Source organism: Barbus barbus (genome assembly GCF_936440315.1).
Source record: "Barbus barbus genome assembly, chromosome: 13".
NCBI classification, from domain to species: Eukaryota; Metazoa; Chordata; class Actinopteri; order Cypriniformes; family Cyprinidae; genus Barbus; species Barbus barbus.
In genome coordinates this window covers 18490400-18509160 of record NC_136741.1, presented here as the reverse complement: position 1 = coordinate 18509160, position 18761 = coordinate 18490400, and the positions used below count along the sequence as shown (strand labels likewise).

Genomic DNA, 18761 nt, shown 5'->3' with positions numbered 1-18761 from the left:
TGCTTTTGTGATTTTAAAAAGAAATGTTACAGCAATTTAAAAGAGCTTTTTTAAGCTTCAGATTTGCTATACAATTTGACAAAAAAAAAAGAGATTATATATGCAATATGACAAAGATTAATAACAGTTAGAATTATTATTTTAAAATAAATTCAGAAAATAAATTTCAATATATAAAATGAGCATTTAAGAAAAACAATACACTTATTTTAAAAATCAAACACTAATATTTATTAAACAAAATGCATATACTTAAATTACAGCGTTTGCAGCATGAAAATAGCACTAAGCCACATCACAATTTACATTTTTGAATTTTATGTTTTTTTAATTAATCCTGCAGCCCTAAACAAAAGGTCACATCAAATAAACAAAAATAATAATAAACTACTAATTTTATTTTTCTTTCAAGTAGTACATTTTTCTTTCAAGTAGAAAAATATTCATTAATATAAAAGGAATAATCTTGGCAGTGACTGAAGACATGAGGCTAGTACTAAAGCTACGCATTAAAACGCTTCAACTTCATAAGCTGTAAAACAAAAATGATGGAAGGAGACATATCGGAACATAATGCTGTAAAGCTGAAATACCAAGGGGAAAAAGTACAAGCAATCTTTTTCACCCCTCTTTGTGCGAGTTAATGACGGCCATTAAAAAAAATCCATTACAACTATAAATGTTATCAGGTCACAAAGGGGCTAGTGTGTTACAGCCTGAGCGAGGTCTGGAGCCACACACACACATATACATGGAATGAGGAGAGAATGAACAGGTTTTGGTTTGACTGTCTTACTCGATATACGAGTCACGACACTGGAGTGCGTGATACAATTTTAATGGATGGTGCTAATATTAACCATATCTTGATATCGAGTCATGCTGTACTTAGTTATACATCTTAACAGTCCATGGCGAACAGACCAAATTGCTGAATTCTGAAACGCTGTTCTTGTTCTTCTCAACTGTCGTAATGCAAAGTGTGTGACAAGTGTGTGTTTTGTTAGGTCAGGTTAAGCTTTTTTCCTTGAGACAGCCTCTAGAAGTGATAAAGAGAGAGTTACGTGATCCACCTCGAGCGGGCACCAGCTGCCGCCCATGTCGCACATCGAGAAATGATCCCTCAGCGGCTGCCAAAATAAAGAGACAGATCCACCATGAATACTCTTCTGTATATCTGTGCATGTGTAGTTTTCCAACATCTGTTGTTGCTTTCTCAAATATACATCTGTGTGTGTATGCATAGATTTCTCCCTGTATCAGCCCTAATGGGACTGTATGCCAGCAGTAAGAACACTATTTTTGCAGCGACGCAGCACACCGTGTATTGTAGAATCAACTTTTTGTCAGATTCCCGGTGAAAGGTGGGGGGAAACCTTTCAGAGAATGGATTCAATGTAAATGTGTCTGAGATGGGATGGCAAGGTGTCGGCAGCGCTGTCTCATTTTGACTACGCCGGAAAGACTGATAGCCTCTTCAGACATCTCGCCGCTTTCTGACTGACAGGATGTTCAGCGTACATCAAACACGCTGACAGAGAACTCTGCCAAAACGAGAACCGTTCCATTTGCGACTTTGCACAGAATTATATGCAAACAAAAAAGCATATTGCGTGTAAAAGTCTGTGTGTATAATACAATATACTATGTCTATTAAGTTAATATTTAGGACTGAGATTTAATGGACTGATAGAATTACATTACAGTGCAAACGTTTGGGGTCACTAAAAATCTTTTATGTCACCAAGGATGCATGTATTTAATAAAAAATACAGTAAAAAAATAATATTGTGAAACATTGTGAAACAATTTAAAATGACAGTTTTCTAATTTAAAATTTTATTTATTCCTGTGATGGAAAAACTAAATTTTTAGCATCCATTACTCCGGTCTTCAATATCACATTATCCTTCAGAAATCATTCTAGTACGCTGATTTAATGTTCAAGAAACATGTATTATTATTTTTATAATTAGAATTATCATCATCAAATATTAAAAGATTATACTTTTTTCAGGATTCTTTAATGAATACAAAGGTTCAAAAGAACAACATTTATTTTATATAGAAATATTCTGTAATATAAATGTCTTCACTCTCACTTTTGATCAGTTTGTTTCCTTGCTGTAAATAATTTTTTTTTTTTAATGTTTATATATGCATGAAATTATCCTATTTAGCAGTTCAGTGAAATTACTCCAAAATGATCAAACTTGTAAAATTAAGTTGCTGTTAAATAAAGCATAATTCAACTAGAAATAACTTTTTTATGTCATGGTAACTGTATTTTTATGTATCATGAAGATGATTTGATGAAATCTCTGCCACAATGGTTGCACGTATGTTGCTATGTGGTCGGTAAGGTGTGCTAGCATGTTACTAAAGGATTCTGGGTAGTTGCAAGACTGTTACTAGGGTGTGCAGGGTCAAAACAGCCCACCCTACTGTATAAAAACACTACTAATTACTGTAGAATTACATGAATCTCTGCAATGTTACAAGCTTTTAAAGTTACAATGAGTACAATACAAACCCGGGGTGGGGGCGGGGGAGAAACATACCTTAAGATTGCCTTCAGAAATTCATAAGAGCTGCCAGTCTGTTTCATCCCTGTGAAAGCAACATAGATAGATCACCACACACTTTATCAAGCTTATAGAGACTAGATAATTTTGTGAATACATGAATGAGACACATGCACATGTAACTTATCAGGTAAATCCATCCATCAGTCATAGATTTTGTAGACTGCTACAGCTGCCAGAGCTGCTAGATGATCTAAATGCAAATGATCTGAAATACATTGACTAAATGCATCTCATACTCCAGCGGGACGCATGTGAACAAAACAGAGAGCAAAACACATGCTGAGAGTTGTTGAACTCCACCCTCCCCACCCAAAGCCCTCTAATATACAGCAGCCCTTTAATTGTGCTGGTGTTTTCCATCAAAAAGACTAAAATGTTCCCCAAACAGACCCCATTTATCCTTCAACAGCCCAGGATTGATGTGATATTAGCAGGGTCTATGACCCCGTCCCAGCCAAGAACCAAAAACCTATTTGTTTTATTACATTAAGGAATTTTTAATACAGTCTATTAAGGCTGTCTTACAAATCTCCCACGGGTCTACCCCATCTGCGGCCTGATCAATTTTTATACTGCTGATCCGTCCCCTTCCTTCTCATTTTGTCATTGCAAAATTCATATTATATAGGATTTTCTTATGGAAAACTTGCCATAAAAATACGTTACTACATCTGCTGATGCTAACGGGAGGCCGCCATGCGAAGACGGAGAAGGCTTTGGTGAAGATAAAATTTGTTTCAGCGGTAAGCAGAACTGTTTAAATGTTATTTATTTTCATGCTCCAAAGAAAATATATTGTGAAGTGCAACATTGATTTAGAACATAACAATGTCTCCGTATGGGCGTAGAAGAGGTGGAGGCAGGGGTCGATTTATGAATCCTTTGCTCAGCTCCTTTAATTGAATTTTCCAAATCTCTCGCCACACAGAAATAATCAATACCCACGGTCCAGGCGACAAACCTGCCTCAGAATTATTGCACTCTCTCTTTTCCCATTTTGCGCTCATCAGCAACATGTAGCGTGAAGCTCGGGACTTGGTAATGCCTGAATGAGCCAGAAAATTTACAGCCGGTCTGATTGTTTAGGAGGGATGGCCTCTCTTGAATGCTTGGGAAAAACTTTTGTCAGTTTCGCCATAAACATCTTGCTTGCCAGTTGCCCCTTTGCCCAAGGTTATGTTTTGGGAAGCCATTAGATGAGGGGGCTTCCGTTAGGGACATGGATTCAGCGGTTTGCCTGTCAAAGTTAAAATATCCTTGTGGATTTTCTCAGCTGTTTTGGCGGTATCACGCTGCCTGGTGCTCAGCTTGCTTTTACACGAGTAGTGTCATTTCCTCGCCATCATATGTCATCCGCACCAGCTCCTGTATGGCTCAAGTGACACTGTGTGTTTGAGAACTCTAATAGCAATGATGTGTCTCTATGAAATCCAGGGTATTAGTGATCTGTGCCAGGACCTAATGGTGTCCCAAGAGAGGTTCAAAGACAACATCTTCAACTACTTAAGTATTATTTATTTAAAGCTTAATAATGCTGCTGTAAAAATAGTTCTTGGCCAGTTGTGAATGTACAAAAATATTCAATAACCTTATGAACACAAATTAGGGAACTTGATGTAATTTCAAGCTTTGACTTCAAAGCTGACGAAAATGTAATGAGGATAACCTCACTGGGACAAAACGCATTATTTGTACAGGACATACTCTGATGCTCAGTTTGATAACTGAAGTCTGCTTACTGAAACGATCCATTTGTAGCTGCATTTCTATGAAAATGTTTGTTTTCATGGACAATCGCAATCTTTTCCTGGAGACAAGTAATTTGATTTCTTCACACCAATCTAATTCACAATTCCAACACTGAAAAAGACCTTTCGTAACATAAATGACAGACAAATAATTTCAGTGTCACATGATCCTTTATAAATCATTTTAATATGCTGATTCAGTGATTTCTAATTATTATCATTATAATTTTAATGCAAACTGTGATACTTATTTTTTCAGGATTCTTTGTTGAAGATAAATGTAAAAAGAACCGTATTTGTTTGAAAGAGAAATCTTTTGTAACATTATAAATATCAAAAAGCTGTATAAAAGTACTGATTTCTTTAAAAGAAATCTTACTACCCCAAACTTTTGAACAGTAATATATAATATAATATAACATAATATAATAAAATAGCTAAAGCATCAAATCAGTCAATTCTGTACCAAATTCTACATAATGGCATCATTTTTGACCTAATTTGTATAATTGTTTTCATTTTTGTATTGTAAATGTATGTTATAATGTCTTAACACATAATTCTCTTGATTCTCTTTCTAGGGACGTAAATGTGAAAACACTCTTGTACTGCTGTTGTTGTTCTCTACATTGATAAATTTCATGCTCCACCATGTGATCAAGATTGTGACATTCCTTTGGTGTCGAGCGACAAGCAACATATACGCAGAGGTCCTCGAGTGTGACTAATTAAAACAATTTCAGGCAACCTTATCTTAAAAACATGCTGAACTTCATCACAATCCAACCATTGAGTTGCAACAAATCACCATTGTGCGATTGAATCACAAGTGCAGCTTTGCTGGGGGCTGAATGTGTGCTTGAAATAATCTAATTAATTCTGTCCCATGAAGAGGAGTTCTGGGGTTGTTTGTGTTAGGAAGATGAAATATTTTTTCTTAGAAAAAAGAGAACCTTTTATTTGTGCAAAGATCGAGACAAATGTCAACGACAAACCAAATCTCGTAAATGGCTATTCAGGGGTCCCATGTGACCAAGATCCAGAACTTTTCCTAGTGCTTGAAATCAATCATGACTCACATATAAGTGGAACACAAAATGTTTTCTTTCTCTTGCTCTTTTAAGGAAAGCAGTGGGGTCAAAATCTAATACTGTAATTGGAATCAATTCTATATGGCACATCATTTATCCTTGTGTCAGTCTAACAAAGACTGTGTTGTGATAGGGAAACATTAAAGATTTGAAACATAACTAATTGTGTACTGGTTGCTATCTGACCTGACAGAATTACTAAGATTGAGTATCCACTTAATATAAGTGTTATAGTTCATGCTTTTAAATGGTAAATCGACTTTTAAATTAAATTCTGAGCATTCCTTTGATTCCCAAATTCACTCACCTTGGAAATGGCCCTTGTTTGTGTCTGCTCTATGTGCACAAGATGCAATTTTAGCACCTGGAAAGCAAAGAATTCAGTTTTACGTTTCACACACAGCAAGAATTGATAGCCAATACTCTTAACGGCAAATAAATTGTTTAAACAATGTCTATAAAGCGACCTTGAGAAAGTGAATCATTTTATATCCATGCATTATGCAGTTTATGCATCACAGCAGATAAGAGAAAGGACTCACACAGATTCTCATGTCTCTTGAGTTCAGTTTGTAGATCAGCAGGACTCATCAGCAGGAGACTCCTTAGCTCACTACTGCTCTCTACTGGCTACAAACAAGCACATTCATATAACAACAATCTCGCATTAGATATGGCATTTCTGTTGCAACCTCAATAAGATGCCTTAAATGTAGCTGGCTTCACACATCAAAATAAGCTTAGTCTAGTCTATGTCTGTACCACATATTCAGAATTGAGGCACCAAATATAATCACTTAGATGAAGTGTATTAGCCAGCAACCAAAGCCTCTCAATGTCTGATGGTTCAGACCCTGATCTAGACTTAGTTTAGTGGTTTAGTTGGCCAATCTATAAACAATACTTTAGTACATACACTACAAAATGATACACTATTAGATCCACATACCACTAAAGTTTCCAGTTGTTGCCTGTATTTCATGAGGTCCTTGAATGATTTTTTCACCTTAGACCCGAGGAACAGAATTCTGAGGGGGAAAAGGTATTTAAAAAATCCAATGAAAGACCAAATCTGAAACCAATTTGTTAACACTTTTATTTGTTTTTAATAAGGTTTCATTTGTTAACATTAATTAATGCATTAAATAACAATGAAAATTTCTTATTAAGAATTTATTAGTTAATGTTCGATTTCAACATTTAATAATACATTATTAAAACCAAAAGTTGTTATCTGTTAATATTATTTAATGGACCTGAGCTAACATAAATTATCTATGAACAGTTTGTTCTGTTAACAAAGATTAATAAACAACGTAACGAATGTTATTGCTCATTTTTGGTTAATTCATTAACTGACATCAACTAATGGGACCTTATTGCAAAATGTTACCAATTATTAGTACAATATTTATTAATTATATTTTATTTTATTAAATATTTTATGTAAATAAGGCAAGTGCCATGACAAAATATTTTAAACATATTACATTCTTGCAGAAAATTTGCTCGATATGGACACCGAATTCATATTCAATATCCTTACTAAGTCTGTGAGAAGACAAGCTGACTAAGAATAAGATTTCATTTATTTTTAATACATGTTTAAAAATATTGGAAGACATATTAAAAGGTTGGCAAAATCTTATACAAGGACCGTCATCCAATCACACTCAAGATCTCTTCTACATTTTGCACGAGAACTTCTCTTGGGTTTGACTCCCCAAATGAATACTTTCTTAAATGAATCATAAGCCCGCTCTCTTTACTGATGTTTTTATATATATTTAACTAGCTTCCTCTTAAATGACTGCACTATAAAATTCAAAACTAATGCTTGTCTTGATGGATCACACGGAGCTCTGTGTTAGTATGCGTTGGAAAGGAAATAGGTCTTTTCTTAAACTCTCCTTATCCAACTATTTTTAGTGCTATCAACAAGGCTTTTGGCTGGTGATGAAACTCCCTCCATGTCCTGTCATTAAATTCTGATCAGTCATAATGGCTATCAGCCAAGTGGGACAAAGGAAATATCCAGTAATGAGGAGAAATTTCTGTCTGTTCTACTGCTCCAGTTATACCAATGTTAGTAGCTTCGTAAAAATAGACATTAATGGAACTCTGGTTTATGTAAAAAAATATAGAGTAAAAAGTTGAATTAGTAAGTCAACATCAGAATTAAAAAATTAAACCATGCATGGGCCAACAGCTAAGCAATAACATTATTAAAAAAAAAAAAGTATGTCTTTTTTATTTGAATAATCTCAAATATGAATACTAAAATTACAGGAATCATCAACATGTTTAAAAGGATATTTCTACATCCTTACCTCTCAGCATCTGTCATGGGCTCTTTTGTTTGAGGGGGATTCGCTTTCTTCCCACCTGCTCTGGAATTACCTGCTGATGAAGCACTAAATGTCAGCAATTTATCAAATCAGCATGAGCAAAGATATTATTAATGGCTGCAAAGACAGCTAATCTAAATGCAATATCACTGGATTACAAGAGACCCCTACTGTACAGGATTTAGGGAACAACATGACATCAAGTCAAGTCAAGTCTGCTTTATTGCATGAGCAGGGGATTATTTATGGTGATTACCGAAGCGAAAAGAACACACACAAGAATCTTACTCTGTTCACAATGAAAAAAATAAAAAATGAAAACACCTGGGGGGCAAAATATAAGTTTTATAGGTCTACGAAAATACAGTAGCTGGTCTGTGGGTTTTGGTACCTGCAGGTTTTGTCGTGGGACTCATTTGGGTTCCAGTCATAGGGGAATAGTCCCTGTTTGGTGCTCGCCTCTTAGCTGGGCTCTAAAATAGATTCATTTGAAGCATTGATCTAGATTTCTTTGTTATTTTACTTTTAATAAAGAAGTCTTTAACTCATGGTTACTGACATGGTTCTGATGTCACTTTAAAGTGGCTGAAATAATAAACATTCAAAGAATATGAAAAAGCCATTTCTGATCTGAAATCAGTGGTAGGGATGCCTGGCGATGTGTTCAAGATTTAATGAACTCACGTTTTCTTTGTCTTGTAACTGAAGGGCTCTCTTCACACTGTATGGAAAATTAGAGTTTATTAGAGGAGTCAAAAGGTTAACATCATTACCAGCAGTTATTTGTCATTTTTATAATTAACGCTTTAACAGTTTGGGGTTTGCTAATTTATGTGGATGATATCCATACCAGCATATGTGAATCAACAAAAAGCCACCAAACAGATATTCAGTACTTGATGTATGTATTTACATCCATACATTATTACATTGTACATTAGATGTGTGTATTTATTCCAATTACACTTGTATACATCCAAGCTTTATTAGAATATAGCAGTTTCTAGATAATATTACTTGTACTTGCTATTTTAGATTTATCTGTGAGTTATGACACTGGTAAGTTACTGTACAAAACCCAAATTCATTCAAACTTAAAGCATGTGTGTGACATTGACGTATTAAATATTTCTTAGTAAGTTATTTGTCTAAGAATACTTAGACAAATACTAATACTTACGTGGGGGACCTTGGACAAGTAAAATGTTAGTTATGGTATTTAATGAAGTAGTATGGTACCTATTATTCATTATAACGGCGTTTTGGCAGTAATGTTGAACAGCATAAGAGTAAGTTACTTCTAGCTATTTTTTCGTAAGGATAACATAAACACAAACACATATCGTTGAAATTATAGTATCTATCGCAATGTTGAATCAGTGTTAATACACTTACGGCATTTCAAATATTGTTCTTTTTCTTGGTGGTGGAGTTGACAGGCGTTTTTGTAGTTTGGCGCGGTGCGGCAGTAATCTAGTCCCCCGGAAACACTTAGTTATCTGTGATTCTATATACTTGTTAAAGTATTTAGACTCTTTTACCTGAGAAATATCACACAGTATGAGTTAAAATGTCGTAGAGTAACGATAGAGTTGGCTCCCAACATTATATCACACACACACACACACACATCTAATTAATAAATATTGTATGAGGAGCACCGAACGCAGTTGTTTCCCGTCTCATTTTAACTGCGCACCGGGTTTGTTTACACACGGCAGCCATGGCAATCAGATCGTGAGCAACACCACCAACCATAAAATAGCCCACAGACTCGCCTCTCTCTAGCTCACTGCTCTTATCACAACATGCTTTGATATTTCGCTTGCATATTTAATCTATTTTAATAATGCAGCGTTCAGAGGAAGAGAGGTTTTATATGGAGTGCAGGGCTGCTTATCTGTCTGTGTTCAGATCCAGCCTGGTTAATATGACTTCTAAAGATCAGCTGTGCACCGGTGAGCATAATTCAACTCAACATCTTTATACCTGCATGTTGGTCATAATATAAAGGCTAGATATTATTGATAATATCAGTAAATGGGTAACACTTTATAACTAATTCATAAGTAGTTAGTTCATAATTCAGGAACAACACGCTGTAGATGATGCACATTCAAATAATATAGTATAATCAACATGAATACATTAGTCAAAGTGATATATTTCTAAATATTTCAATATATCTTCATCCTATTCCTATTTAGCGAATGTCAGTGCAAAATATTATCACTTGGTTATGATTGTCCATCTTTGCTGTTTTGTCTCTCAGTTCTTCAGCAAGCAGGTAGAAATCCATCACAGAAAGCTTTAGACAAATATTGGTCCCCAGGAACCAAGAAGCTGAATTTTGATGACTTTTGTGAAATACTTAAGAAAGAAAAACCAACAGAACCAGACCAGCTTATGAGAATTTTCAAGAAATGTGATGTAAATTGTGATGGATATATCTCACACGAAGAGCTCAGCAGGATCCTTACTTCAGTAAGTGTTAAATTTGTTCCATTCTCTCTTTACAATAATGTTTGCCTGCTTTTATTATCATTTCACGCTTGTATTTTGATTTGTTTGTTTTAGTCTGGTGAAAAAATGTCGCCTAAGGAAGTGGATGAAATCTTTTCATTAGCAGATGTCAACAAAGATGGGAAGTTAGACTATGCAGAGGTATGATCTTCAAGAATTTGGTTGAAAAAGAGTGGTTTGTAATGGAAATTGACAAGTTATAGTATAAAATAGGTGAGTTGAATTAGCCAGCCTGCTGTTTAGTTCTGCAGGCTTCTCGAGTCTACAGCAGAGCAGTGTCAGACCGCAGCACTGAAGAAGCTTGAGGCTGATGCCAAACTGAAGAGGCAGAACTTTGGCAACCAGTTGGACAAGTCCCCACAGAGCTCAGAGTCCCAACCTGAGCTTCCAGCTTCAGAAACACGGCCCAGAACAGAGCTGGAAACCACACAGAGGAAAGGTATGATACTGGGTCTGCACACAAGCACAAAACACAAACCAATGGATCCTCTGCAGTGAATGGGTGCCGTCAGAATTAGAGTTCAAACAGGTGATGAAAGCATCACAATAATCCACATGACTTCAGTCCATCAGTTAAAGTCTTGTGAAGTGAGAAGTTGTATGTTTATAATAAACAAATCCATCATTTAGGCGTTTTAACTTCAAAGGGTTACTCCACCCCAAAATGAATGTCATTAATCACTTACCCCCATGTCGTTCCAAACCCGTAAAAGCTTTGTTCGTCTTCAGAACACAAATTAAGATATTTTTGATGCATTCTGAGAGCTGTCTGACCCTTCCATAAACAGCAATGGAATTACCACGATCAACGTCCAGAAACGTAGCAAGGAGATCAGAAAAATAATCCATGTGACATCAGGGGTTCAACCGTAACTTTACAAAGCTACGAGAATACTTTTTGTATGCAAAGAAAACAAAAATAATGACTTTTATTGCATTCGTCTCCTCTTCGTTAGCGTAGCGCCATTTTGGAGAGTATCCACTGAACGCAAACTCCATAGGCTGTTCTGTGTCAGCTGGGTCACACGGATGCGCTGTTTTCATTCATATCAAAGCGTAAGCGATGTAAACAGCACATCCGTGTGGTCCGGCTGAAACACAACAGCGTACGCAGTTTGCGTTCAGTCGCCATTACTCTCCAAAATGGCGCTTCGCTGACGCAGAGGAGACGAATTGTTGAATAAAGTCGTTATTTCTGTTTTCTTTGCATACAAAAAATAATCTCATAGCTTTCTCATAAAATTAAGGTTGAACCCCTGATGTCACATGGATTATTTTTTCGATCTCCTTGCTACGTTTCTGGATGTTAATCGTGGAAATTCCATTGGTGTCTATGGGAGGGTCAGACAGCTCTCAGAATGCATCAAAAACATCTTAATTTGTGTTCCGAAGACGAAAGAAGCTTTTACAGGTTTGGAACGACATGGGGGTAAGTGATTAATGACAAAATGTTCATTTTGGGGTGGAGTAACCCTTTAAACCGTCACTCCTGGACATAATAAAAAATGTTCATCCCCTGTTTTCCTGTCACATCAAAATCCACCAACATGTTTGTTGGAACTGTTTTGGACTGTTTTTATTTGTAAGCAGTGCTTGATCTGTGCATATTCCAAAGACCACTTTTTCAATGGAGAAAGCAATATTATGGATAGAGGATTTGTGTTTTAGAAGGAAGCAATGGTTTGGAGTTAAAAAAACGCTTTTCAAGACATTAATTGATGGACTGTTATTATCAGCTGTTTAGACTCTCATTCTGACGGCACCCATTCACTGCAGAGGATCCATTGGTGAGCAAGTGATATGATGCTAAATGTCTAAAAATCCATTCTGATAAAGAAACAAACTTATCTACATGTTGGATGGCCTGAGGGTGAGTAAATTTTCTTTTTTTGTTGTTTGTTTTTTGGATGAACTGTTCCTTTAAAATGTGACAGTACAAGTCGGATCGGGTTCAGTCAGCTCTGCTTTACGGGATGGATTTCACATTTGGGTGTATAAAAAAGCAAACAAACACACAATTCTGTTTCCATTCCTCACACTGCAGTCTATTATATAGTAAGTAATGATTAAGCTATTGATCTCCCCTCATGTGTGATGAAAAATCATTTGGATTTGTGCCATAATGTGAACTCAATAGAGGGTTTGTATAGGGAGGAGCTTTTAAAACCTTTTGATTAAGGCAGCCATTTGTCATTATTATGAGTAAGTGCAGGACTAGTGATAATTTGATTTTGCTTTCTGGTGTTCAATTTTAAACATTGTTTTAAAATGTGCAGTTCATTGTTCATTTTCATTTTTGGATTTGTAAGTGATGCAGCTGTTTTAATGAAGATAGTTTCTATTTCTGCATATGACAGACAGTCGCTCATCATCCAGACCATCTTCAGCTCGCAGTCGTCGGTCATCTTTATCCACAGTCATCACCATGAGCGCTGGCTGCACTAAGAGTATCAGACTGGTGGAGCCCAAATCTCTACAGGTACCAGCTGCATTGTGGGAGTGCCGGTTTCTTTTAGACTTTGCTTAAAATCTCTCTGATAGAACTCTTAAGAAAAGAGGTTAAGGTTGGGATAAGATTACACAATTAAAATTCAACAACTGCTGTAAAAATCACAACTAGGAGTAGCTGAGCTAAACAAGTTTCAATCTGGCAGTACCTTAAAATGTACAGTAACTGGCTTAGCTTTGCATTAGTATATTATACAGCTAAATTAAAAATGCTAAAATAAAAGTAACATGTTTTTAATTAATTAAATGTTATAATAAATTGTAAAAATGTATTAATTTAGCTGACAGATCCATTCCTAAAAAGTCAACCTAAAAATGGAATAAAACAAAGTAAAAGTAAATATATATAAAAATAATAATAATTTAACAAATAAAATATCATTATTTTAAAATAAAATAAAATAATGAAAAGGCTGAGTAATAATGGAATGAGCAATTAAGGAATAAATTGTTACACACCCATGTAACAATCACAAGCTTCCTATCTAGGAACTTCCGTTTTGCCTACAACCTAAACTTTATCTAAACTCAAGTGCCTTAAGGGCAGCTATACATTTGCTGTGTTTTTGTAGTATCGAAGCCTTTTGGTAGCAAATTTTCACCTGGTCGATATGAGTGCAGCTCCGCTATTGATCTCCTTCCCTTTGTTTGCACTCTTTTTGACTTTAACCTCAGCTGGTTTGCTTTACCACAGAAAAATAATGACCAAACTCGTCAAAGCAAAGAGATTGGAAAAAACTAGATGCTCTAGGGTGAAGAAAGTTCTATCGCCTTAGTTCCAGCCTATTGTATTACCTGAGCCAGGAGCTTGATAATTGGGTGTAGGGATTGGAAAGGGTCAGGTTGTGTGTTTTTATGGTGGCTCGCGGTCTGTGCGTGAGACTTTAAATTACGGAGGTTTCTGGGAGGTGACAGGGCAGTGTATTAGTCCAGCCGAGTGACCCATCTCCTTGGGACACTACATCAGGGCCTTTTAAAGTAGACACTTGCCTCGGGCGCTTTTCTTCATTTTGATTCGGGGTGGACAAACCACCCAAGTGTTATGATTTGATCCTTAGCACGTTTCACAACCCAGCATAAATTCTGGGAGGAAATTGCTTTTGTTGAAGAGGTGTCATTTCGGGAACATGTTTTTAGCACTTGGAAAAGAAGCATAAACCAATTCTAAACATTAAAAGGCCTCTGTGGCACCTGAGGACAAGGTTTATTTCCCAAAACTACTCTCTGATGGGTTAGAAAGGAGGCTGTTTGACTCAGATTTTTTGATTACTTGATGATTTAGAGTATATTTGCTGTAACATTTTAGCTGGACCTAAACAACAGCAGTTAAAAGAGCAAAAAGACTTACTTTAGACAAGAATTTATGGGTTTCCTCTAGCCTTTTTACTTTTAATTGCATTATTAGTGTGTATAATATGAATTTCAAGCTTATTCACTTTTTTTAAATACTAAAATAAATATTTGACTGTTTTTTTTTCCCACCCAGGTCTTTGATTGCCTTTGTTTTAGCAAAGATGTTACAGTAGTGCCACCCTGTGGTTGCATCTTCAACTTCCTCCAAAAACATTTCTTGCTGGAATGATACTGCAGTTGTTTAATGTTTCTACTGTGTTGTACCTTTAACACTTATTTAACCAGGATTGGCATCACACTCTTATGAGAGGTTGTTTTTATCTGGAGGAAGATGGAATGATTGTCTCTCTTCAGTATCGCCTGGTTATACCAGAGACTACCAGCGTCTACCTCACCATACGTCCCCTCAACCTTAGCCCGATTCCTGGTAAATATATTGTACATGGTGTTTAAAGACAGAAGTTACTGAAGTTACAGATTTTTAATTATTCAAAGTATCCAATTAGGCAGATTAGTGAATTTTGTAGTAGTATTTTGACTGTTTGTGTATGCCACAGAGAAGCCTTCCCCGTGGATGTGTGTGGACACAGCTCTCTATGTGGTGATGGGGAATGAGACCAAAGAAGATTCAAATTTGGTTTGCTTGACTGAGTTAAGGGATAAGGAGGTTGGTAAATGTGTCCATTTTCTATCTAAATATAATAGTATTTATATTATTGAATTATAATGCCTGCGTGTATGTAAAGTATGGTAACAGTGTTAACATTATAGAAGCATCCTACTGACAAATATAGCAAATCATAAAATAAAGTGATAAATAAGAGAAGGCTTGTCCACAGAGTTTATTTCCTGAATGTAAGGTGACATCATTATGACAATATGCGAAAATAGAAAAATATGACAGTGTCAGGGTTGACTCTTGGGTACAAATGTAACTTTTTAAAAATATGTTATGTCAGCTAACATCGAAAAATAAGTGTAGAGAGTATAAAGACAAAAGGCTCTCTCTTTCTATATGTGATATGTTTAGAAAGAAATATCTGTATTAACTATATCTAGATCTATATTAATATACAGCAAATGTTTGCTTCAGTATATTTTAAGTATAAAATACAAGTGTATATATTAGTATATACAATGTATAAATACTAAAATATCAAAATACTAAATTGAGAGCTGCATCAAGGCGAAACAAAAATCGACATGAAATGCTACCTCATTGGAATTGCAATCAACTCATTACATTTTATAACAGTATGTTTGTCCTGTGTGATTGATGAACAGAGGTTTCTGTGGAGAGGAGAGCTCAGTGCTGGCTCATATCTGCTCTTGCCCTTCACCACTGGCTGCAGATTGATGAAGAGGACGAGGAAGACTTCCACTAAAACTGCTCAGCTAGTCAACCGCGCACAGTCTGGAGAACTGGAGCTAACCAAAGAGTTTAAGTTAGTCAATTCTAATTTTAAAAAATTAAGGTGGAGGCCTGAATAAATGTTTGATTACTGAATTTAGGTTAATTTAGGTATCTATGATAACATAATACTGAATTTATGCAAAGATGCTGTACTGTTTTGTTCCACAGGGCGGCATTGTCTGACATCTTTGAAGTAATTGATTTGGATGGCAGTAGTCTGCTGAGTCTAGAGGAGTACAACTTCTTTGAACAGAGAACCAGTGGAGAGAAATGTGATGAGGATGCCTGGGCCATCTGCAAAGGTCCTTATACAAACACACTGTAAATGAAACACATAACACCGCCCCACATCATATATGTTAAATGAAATCCAATACTTGTTTCTTACAAATTTTGGGATGCTAATTCCAAAAATAGTCCCTGTTTGCTCTAGTATGTCACACTTTCTTACAAAATATGATGTGCATTTTCTAGCATAGGTAGTAAGGTAAATAAGTCTTGTATTATGCCTTAATCACCAGAAAAACTGCCACAAAGACTTGATTCTTATCTTCCTCTTGCCAAGTTTGAACTATTTGTTTACTTCACAACCGATTTTCACATGTATGACATTATGTTAGAATTATGGCCAGTGACAGAATAAAATGCAAACATTTCCAAGATGATTTCTGCTACATCTGTGGGAGTTTAACTACTTCCAAACAGCTACGGAAAATTACAGATTTTATGAAAAAAAATGCTTATTTATTTATAAACTTGTGCTTATGTACAGTTCTTTGACATTAAATGGTGTATTTGAACTTATTTTTTGATGCAATTGAATCATTATTGACAAGTAAATTTCTTTGGTTGTTGTGAAAAAGTCTTCAGTAATGTTTTATTTATTTTAAAATAAAAATGTTGCTTCCAGATCATGAACAAGTACTATCCGATCTAGTCAAGTAATATGCATTTCTATAACAGTATTTGCTCTCCTATAGAGAACTTTGACACAAAGAAAAATGAGTTAACTAGACAAGGCTTTCTAGAGCTCAACCTGATGGAAGCGAATGATCGTGAGGGAGACCCCAGAGATTTGTGGCTCACCCTGGAGGCCATGGGCTACAACCACAGTTTGGAGATGGTGGAGGTACAAATGTTTTTGAGACTAACTTTTAATTACAACTAATACAAAACCGAAGGTGTTTTTGCAAGGGTTTGGGGAACATGTCGTTTAATTTCTAAATGGAATATTTTTTTGTGCAACTAACTTGCAGCCAGTGTAATCAGAACATGCTGAGCTAATGTGTGTGTACATTTTTCTTTTTCCTACCAGGCCTGTCCGTTTGTCATTGAAGTCTACTGTGAGGATGCTAAGGCAACTCTTCAGGCAGTTCATTTGGATTCTGGGATCAAGATGTTGAATTCTGCTGTACAGAGGTCTATCACGTCAAAAGCAGAGGCCAGATCTCTCAAAGGTCATGAGAATGTCTTGATTTATACATACAAAGGAGAGAGCAGAATTTCATCAGTCATTGCCAATAAGGTATGTTGATGATTGTTTCATGTCACTTAGCTGTTAAAAAGAGTTTAAAAAGCCAACTCTTTTAAAAATGCCTGTGTAGGCCTCACTTCTGCACCTCTGGTACTTAACATTCACTGGGAATAAAACAAAGTAACTGGAATGCTTTATAGAAAGGAACCCTGGCCATGAGTAGAATTTCAATGTCCTGATTTGCCATTATATAGGCAAAGTCAGCCGAAAAACCATTTCAACAGATAGAAGGGAATTAGATCTGCTAAGAGGACTTGAAATGTCAGTGGAAATAATGATCTGAAATATACACTAATGTTTAGGGTTGGGAAGATTTTTTTAATGCTCACTAAGGCTGCATTTATTTGATCAAAAATACAGTAAAAACAGTAATATTGTGAAATATAGTTACAATTTTTACAATAATTAATCTCTATTTTATATCCATTTTAAAATGTCTTTTATTCCTGTGTTTGCAAAGCTGAGTTTTCAACATCCGTTACTCTGGTCTTCAGTGTCACATGATCCTTCAGAAATCATTCTAATATGATGATTTGCTGCACAAGGAACATTTGTTATTAATATCATTGTTGAAAATGGCTGTGCTGCTTAATATTTTTGTGAAAACCGTGATCATTTTTTCCAGTATTTTTTGATGAATAAAAAGTTCAAAAGAAAGGCATGTATTTGAAATAGAAATATTTTTTATCAACTTAATCTTACTTTCTGAATAAAAGTGCTTTTTCTTTCAAACATATTTCTTTACCGATCCCAAATTTTTGAATGTTAGTGTTCACATTTTCTGTGGCATTGTTGTTAATGAATGATTATAAAACGTAATGTAATGTTTTCTTTTCATCTATTTTTCCTGTCAATTTCGATGCCGTAGTCCAATCAGAAGGTGACGGTGCACATCAACAATGAACAAAGCAAGAACTGTGTGAGCAGCAGGGGCATGAGTGTGTTTGCTGTGGAGGTTCCTGCTAGGACTAAAATGGTGAGCTACACCATTTTCACTCACAAATAGAGACCAGTTTCTTCTGTAGATGCAGGATGAGGTGCTATTTACCATTCTCAATTAGAACTAATAAAATAACCCGACTAGAGCGAGGCTAGTTGCACATGACAGACAATCAGATTTACACTTATGATGAATATCTTTAACAATTGTGCCCTGTTTTGGTCTCTGTTCAGGTATGTCAGCACGTCATGGCTTTAAATGATCAACAGGAGTGGACTTACAATTGTGTTGAGACCATCATACCAAGTTTGTAAATGCCTCATTAACGGTAGGAACTTATTGTGAGACAACAAATAATGTAATGCTTGTCAAATAAATAATTTTGTTTAGCTACAATGACCATTGTAAACATGTTTTATAATAGCTTTCAAAAGTTATCATGTATGTTTGTTTGTTTTTGCTGTTTCTGTAAGCATTATTAATGTTATTACAGAACATTCATGATATTCATGTTTTTTATTGTAAATAAAGCAATTGTTTTCATTTGTTATTGTGATTTATTGTCAGTAAATTATTATAATTTATTTGTTTATCATTTAAATTATAACAATGTTCACACAATGATTTAATATCGTTTCTGTATTTTATTTTATTTTATATATTTTTTTGCACATTCTCCTTAGTCCATAATGTGAGGTAACAATCACATTACAT

The 18761-nt window shown here is 35.4% G+C and overlaps 2 protein-coding genes across 2 annotated transcripts; one reads left to right on the top strand and one right to left on the bottom strand.

Moving 5' to 3' along the window:
• Window positions 1–211: 211 nt before the first annotated feature.
• On the bottom strand, window positions 212–9500 carry LOC306878972 (centromere protein R-like). Its single transcript, XM_079431614.1, has 9 exons — window positions 9171–9500; window positions 8460–8496; window positions 8167–8248; window positions 7758–7830; window positions 6377–6455; window positions 5970–6057; window positions 5735–5791; window positions 2562–2610; window positions 212–1130 (listed from the first exon to the last, which is right to left on the bottom strand). Exons 1-9 carry the CDS (start codon window positions 9173–9175, stop codon window positions 1124–1126), a joined length of 477 nt encoding a protein of 158 aa, XP_079287740.1. The 5' UTR covers window positions 9176–9500; the 3' UTR covers window positions 212–1123.
• Window positions 9486–18602, top strand: efcab7 (EF-hand calcium binding domain 7). The gene is made up of 13 exons (XM_079431613.1): window positions 9486–9733; window positions 10048–10259; window positions 10353–10439; window positions 10542–10737; window positions 12656–12777; window positions 14445–14586; window positions 14717–14826; window positions 15444–15604; window positions 15742–15875; window positions 16554–16702; window positions 16889–17098; window positions 17976–18083; window positions 18281–18602. The coding sequence occupies exons 1-13, from the start codon at window positions 9625–9627 to the stop codon at window positions 18359–18361; spliced, it is 1821 nt and encodes a 606-aa protein (XP_079287739.1). The 5' UTR covers window positions 9486–9624; the 3' UTR covers window positions 18362–18602.
• Window positions 18603–18761: the final 159 nt, after the last annotated feature.

What these genes read in the sequence shown, in the direction of transcription:
- LOC306878972 (XM_079431614.1), bottom strand. An exon ending in TCCCACGACAAAACCTGCAG is followed by an intron (nt 7,831 to 8,166) that starts GTACCAAAACCC and finishes GTGCTTCATCAG; the next exon opens with CAGGTAATTCCAGAGCAGGT. An exon ending in CAAGAGACATGAGAATCTGT is followed by an intron (nt 5,792 to 5,969) that starts GTGAGTCCTTTC and finishes TTTGCTTTCCAG; the next exon opens with GTGCTAAAATTGCATCTTGT.
- efcab7 (XM_079431613.1), top strand. Translation starts at nt 9,625, where the DNA reads ATGCAGCGTTCAGAGGAAGAGAGGTTTTATATGGAGTGCAGGGCTGCT. An exon ending in TAAAGATCAGCTGTGCACCG is followed by an intron (nt 9,734 to 10,047) that starts GTGAGCATAATT and finishes TTTGTCTCTCAG; the next exon opens with TTCTTCAGCAAGCAGGTAGA. An exon ending in TTCCTGCTAGGACTAAAATG is followed by an intron (nt 18,084 to 18,280) that starts GTGAGCTACACC and finishes GTCTCTGTTCAG; the next exon opens with GTATGTCAGCACGTCATGGC.